Consider the following 5,861-nt stretch of genomic DNA (forward strand, 5'->3'; position numbering starts at 1 on the left):
ACACACCTCCTGAAGCAGCTTTAAGATCATTGAATCATTTGATCAAATGGATCCTTTTCACTCTTCATCCTCCCTGATCTCTCTGTAAATTTCTAGCACTTTTGACCACCCTGGATTATTTTGTATACTTCCTGAAGAAGGAAACTATTTCCATGCTATTATCTCAATGATACTTCTCTTTCCCTACAGGAGTCCTTCTATCCTAGCTCTAGCCCACGTCAAAAGAAGGATTTGGCTGAGACTTCTGAGAAGAGCTACCAGCTTAAGTTCCAAGAGAAAACAGAAAAGGAGAGGAGACTTTCTGTGAGCCACCCTATCACCAATGATTACCTAGTTAACATTGTCAGTATTCCAGAAGATAAAGGTAAATACCAATGCCCTTGGTATTGTAGGCATCCTGCCAAAGCTCTGATGTCAGTTCCCGTGGACTGAGTTATCACCTGTATATTTAGATGACTCCCAAATGTACATCTCCAGAGACTCTCTCTCTCTCTCTCTCTCTCTCTCTCTCTCTCTCTCTCTCTCTCTGTCTCTCTCTTTCATTGCAGTTGCACTTTACCAACCATCTTCTGCATCTCTCCACTTGAATATCCAATGGTCTCAACTCCATATGTTCAAAATAGAACTCATCTTTCCCCCACACCCCACCTAAGTCTTTCTCTCCTCCAAACTTCCTATTTTTGTTGAGGGCATCATCATCCTTCTAATCACCTGGGTTCACAACCTCTGAATCATCTCCTACACTTTGCTCTTCCTTACCCAACCCCATATCCAATGAGTTGCCAATTTCTGTCAATTCTATTTCCACAGCATCTCTCACTTCCATGCCCTTCTCTCCACTCAGATAACCATCATTCTAGTTCAGATCTTCAACATTTTTTCCCTGAACTATTAGGAGGCTCCTAACTAGTCTCCTGGTTTCCAGCCTCTCCCTTTTTCAACCCAGCCCCCATAAAATTGCCAAAATAATCTTTTCAAAGCACAGTTCTTGATAAGTCACTCCCATACCCAAGTAGTTTCACCTGCTTCACTCTCTATACTAGAGACAATAGTCTCTAGTATAAACCAGCTCCTTTGGACTTAATGTTCTGCTCTGAATACTTTACATTCCAGTCAAATTGGCCTCCCTGCTATTTCCTAAATTCAGCCTTCCACCTCCTACCTCCGAACCTTTGTCCTCCATTCCTAGAATGCACACCCTCCTTGCATCTACTTTAGAATTCTTTCCTCCTGCAAGGCTCAGGCCATCCTCAGCTGTCATCTATTCCAGGAATGCATTCCTTCCTTATAGCTACTTCTCATGTGCTGTTTCCTATGGGAAACCTTTCCTGATTCCCCTAATTTTTCGTCAAATGATTTTATATTTGTTTTATCTCCCTAGTAAAAAAAAAAACTAAGCTCCTGAAGGGAAGGGACTTTTTTTTCATGTCTGACTGTATTCCCATGACTTAGAAAATCCTCTTGCATACAGAAGTGCTTAATATTTATTGAATTGTAAAAAAAAAAAAAAGACTCACCCTGACTGCAGCTACTTTATAAAAGGGGGCTGACCATTATAGCAATTGTGTACTGATTCCCTAGTGGCCAGTGTGTTATATTCCACCTAAAGCAGCACGATCTCTACCTTCTAAACGGTCACATTCTTAAGATGCTTTTTGGAGTAATTAATAATTCCCCTGACAAATCCGGGCTCAGATATTTAGCACCACACCCAGAAATAACTGGCCGTGTAACCTTGAGCAAGTTACTTAACCCCGATTGCTTTAAAAAAAATTATTCCCCTGAGCAGATTCATTTGGAAATGCTATTTCAATATATTGACGGCTCCATGAGCTCATCAATGAGGGTACTCTCTCCAAGAGGGCAGGTGGCAACCCATCTACACCTCATTCTGCATGACTTTTGGGCAAGTCAACCCAGATTCTCTGTCTGGGGGCCCTTCTCTTCGTGCTGGGGCAGGGGAGGGGCTTCTTCTGTTTCTTGATGTTGCACAAATGGCTCACCATCAATCATCCTTCCCTCTCAGTATCTGACCAACCCACTTTTGTTTTCTTTCATACATCAAGTGAGCATCATGGAATCCTAACTCTAGAGTTGCGAGTGGCCTCAGAGGCCACTAAACTTGTCATTTCATAGGTGGAGAAACTCAGATCCAGAGTAGGCAGACAACGCAATTCAGGTCACACAAGTGGTAATGAGCAGAATCAGGATCTCATTCTACCTCTTCCAAATCCAGTGTTCTCCCCAAAGGGCTGTCTTGCTGTTTCTCTAGTACATTGTGATATGTTATAGTCAACTTCTCCCCATAAAATGCTTTATAATCTTTAATTGGGTGACTCACAATTTTAGTTTTTCAGATACTGGAGAATTACATGACTTATAGTCATATAGCATCATTATAAGAATGCTGATTTTTTAAATGGATCTTTCACACACACACACACACACACACACACACACACATACACCCTTAGGATGAGGTTTCAATTAAAGCACCGTCCAATTCCCAAAGGTAATGATAGGCATTATGCATCCATGGTTTCTCCTGGTTGAGAAACACAGCCTCTATGACTGAAAGCTCAGCAAAATTCTTCTGAATGATTATAGATCTCAAATTAGGAATCTCTACATAGGACTAGGACTTGATGCAAACAGTACAATTTCTATGCTATACATACTTCAGCAACACCTCAGAGTGTTCAATGCCTCTCTTGATATTAGACATCAGTGAGTCAGTGAATAAAGTTTCTGCATTATTACAATTTTCAATATTGCCATTTGCATTTTTCTAAGTGTGAAAAGGGAAGGTGGTCATGAGCTTCATTCCTTTTTTTTTTGTTGCTAAGGACCAGGTCCCAGAGCACCATGGAGAGACAGCAAGATAGAATAGAGAGACTGTTATCTGACTGTGTGACCTTAGACATGTCATTTAACTTGGAGTGAGATGTTTTTGCAAGTCCCTGATCAACTCAGAATAAAGTGAATTTCACAAATGATCTCATTATGAAGAGATTTGGTAACAAGGGGCTTAAGAAAAGGTCAATAATACAAAATTAATGGGAAGGTAGAGTTCACAAGAACCAAAATTCTTGTCATGGCTCTGTCACTGTCCAAGTCAAGATGCACTTATTAAGTGTGTACTGTGTGCCAAGCACTGGGTTAACTGCTGCCCAGCTGGGTGCCTTTGGGAAAGTCACTGAAACTGATTTGTAAAATGAGGGGGATTGGATTGAATGGTCTCTAAGGCCCCTCTCTGTTCTGAAATACTTGGAGTCCATAATGCTTACTTGGGGCAAAGTATTGATGATGGTCATGTTTTCCAGATGTAAAAAAATACAAGTCGGCCTCCCTCACCTTTCAAAAAAAGACGCAGTATGAATTTCAGTCCTTCATAACCAACCAAGTACTGTCTGACCAGCTCTCTCGAAATATAAGGCGAAAAGAAAATAATCTCAGATCTGTCCCTATACAAGGCGTGACCCCTGAAGGTAAATTATAGACCTAGCTTGCTTCTTTTTCTCTGGTTTGTCAAACTCTCTTTCCAGAAAGGAAGATCCTCTGGGTCCTTAGCTTTGCCCACTGCTCACTTGCAAAGATGGATGAAATCATGTTGCTCCCCTACAAAATCCTAGGCAATATCTCGTGACAGGGAGGTGATAGACTAATATGGAAAATAGGGTGCATGTTTTCAGATGTGGTCAATGTGGGAACACATTCTGTTTGACTATTTTTATGTCACAACAGGTTTTTATTTCCCTTTGGGGGAGGAGTGGAGAGTCAGGCAGAGGGAGAAAAAAATAAATGTTTAATCAGTGAAAAAATACCAGGTAATGATAGAAATTCCCATCAGACAGGAGACATCTAAGGACTTCCACTCCCATAGTGGACATATCTTGGACATTTAACAGAGAAAGGCATAGTGCTGGGTAAAGGGAGAGATTTGGCATAAGCATCATCATCATTTCCTCCTTTTCCTGAATGACATGTCCAGTGGTTCAATAGAGAGACAATTAGGTGATGCAGTGGATAGAGCATACTGACCCTGGAGTCAGAAAGACCTGAGTTCAAATCTAGCCTCAGATGCTTACTAGTTGTGTGACCCTGGGAAAGTCACTTAACCTCTATTTGCCTCAGTTTCCTCCTCTGTAAAATGGGGACACATCAGAGAAGGAAATGGCGAACCACTCCAGTATCTTTGCCAAGAAAACCCCAAATGGGGTAATGGACAGTCAGATAAGACTGAAGCGACAACAGAAACAAGCAAGGTGCCATGGGAATGAAGAAAACATGGCCCGTTCTCTCTGGGAGTTTATAATCTAGTTAGGAAGACAGCTCTACATGTCTACATAGATTCTATGACTCTACTAGGCAGCTCTGCTAGGAGCAATCGAGCCTGGACTTGGGATCGAGAAGACCCAATCTCGAGTCTGGTCTCAAAGCAGCTCCGTGACCCAGAAAAGTCCCTTTCTGCCTCAGTTTCCTTGTCTGTAAGATGGGGATAACAGTAGCATCTGCTTCACATGGTCAGTGTGAGGATCAAATGAAGTAGCCCGTGTAAAGTGCTTTGGAAACCTTGAAGAGCTATAGAAATGCTAGCTCTTCTTTGGTCCTGTCATTTTTCAGTCTCATGTCCCACTCACAATGATCCCATTTGGGATCTTGTGATTGCAAAGATACTGGAGTAGTTTGCCATTTCATTCTCCAGCTCATTTTACAGATGAGGAAACTGAGGCAAACAGGGTTAAGTGACTTGCTCAAGGTCACACAGCCGAGAAATATCTGAGACTGGATTTTAATTCATGAGGATGTCTTCCTGACTCCAGGCCCAGCCCTCTATGCACTATGGAATCACCTAGCTGCCTTACCCAGCTTTTATTAGATCTGTATTATTTTTTTAAGTGATTTCATTTGTTTCTTGTTCTTTTTTCCCCAGAGTTGTTTGACATAGGCAGGTACCAAACCCTAGCACCTGCACCAAATAATGGGGTTGCTGTGACTATAAAGCTCTCCAACACACACCTGTATGTGACTGCAAAGAAAGATATGGAACCTGTAGAGCTACAGGTGAGCAAAACTTCGTACACCCCTGAGACTTTGTATTCCTGACATTATTCTTAAAAGGACTGAGGAGCATCTAGATGGTGCCATAGTGGATGGTGCACTGGCCCCTAGAGGCAGGAGGACCTGAGTCCAAATCTGGTTCCAGACACTTACTGGTTGTGTGACCCTGGGCAAGTCACCTAACTCCAATTGCCTCCAACAAAAAAAAATATATATATATATATATATATAAATAAAAAAGAGGATTGGAGCATTCCTTTATAATCACCTTTAGTCTTCTGCCCTTAAGTGAGTTCCCCATGAAGCCCCATCAGTCTCTTTAGACCAAGGTTAGGCAGAACTAAGCTTCGGAACTTTTTGTCCTGAAAAAGATCTAAGAGTTTTAGAGGACAGCAAGCTCAGCATGGGTCATGAAGTTTACTAAAATGGGCACTTCAATCTCTTCCTCATGAAGCCCTAATGGTTCTTCATAATTACTCTACATATTCACCAACCATCTCTTTAATGATCCATGCTAGGAGATGGAGAGATGTGGAACAGGTGAAAATGGAACCAATGGATCCAATGGGACCTTGAGAGGCTTGAGCATTGGGCTAAACCTAATAAGATGAAATTCAGTGGGGCTAAATAGCAAGTCTGAAGCTTGGATCTCCCAAGTAGAAGATGGGAGAAGCAGAGTCAGACTCGTACGAGTGCCAGACCTTCCTTCCACTAAAGTGGTAGATGGGCAGGATTTGGCCAATAGTGCTTAACTGGATTTTAGCAAAGCTTTTGATAAATAATTTCTATATAGTATATTA

The 5,861-nt window shown here is 41.7% G+C and overlaps 1 protein-coding gene across 1 annotated transcript in view; it reads left to right on the top strand.

Annotated features, from left to right (window-relative positions):
• IL1A (interleukin 1 alpha) overlaps positions 1-5,861 on the top strand; it is a 379,947-nt gene that overhangs the window by 369,505 nt on the left and 4,581 nt on the right. Inside the window, exons 5-7 of the mRNA XM_069087541.1 lie at positions 190-364; positions 3,324-3,488; positions 4,934-5,064. Of these exons, the coding sequence (XP_068943642.1) occupies positions 190-364; positions 3,324-3,488; positions 4,934-5,064 (471 nt within the window). The remainder of the gene's footprint in view (positions 1-189; positions 365-3,323; positions 3,489-4,933; positions 5,065-5,861) is intronic.

The sequence above is a fragment of the Petaurus breviceps genome, unplaced genomic scaffold (genome assembly GCF_028583685.1).
Source record: "Petaurus breviceps papuanus isolate PSGF00001 unplaced genomic scaffold, PetGlider_PUasm1.0 182, whole genome shotgun sequence".
Classification (NCBI taxonomy): Eukaryota; Metazoa; Chordata; class Mammalia; order Diprotodontia; family Petauridae; genus Petaurus; species Petaurus breviceps.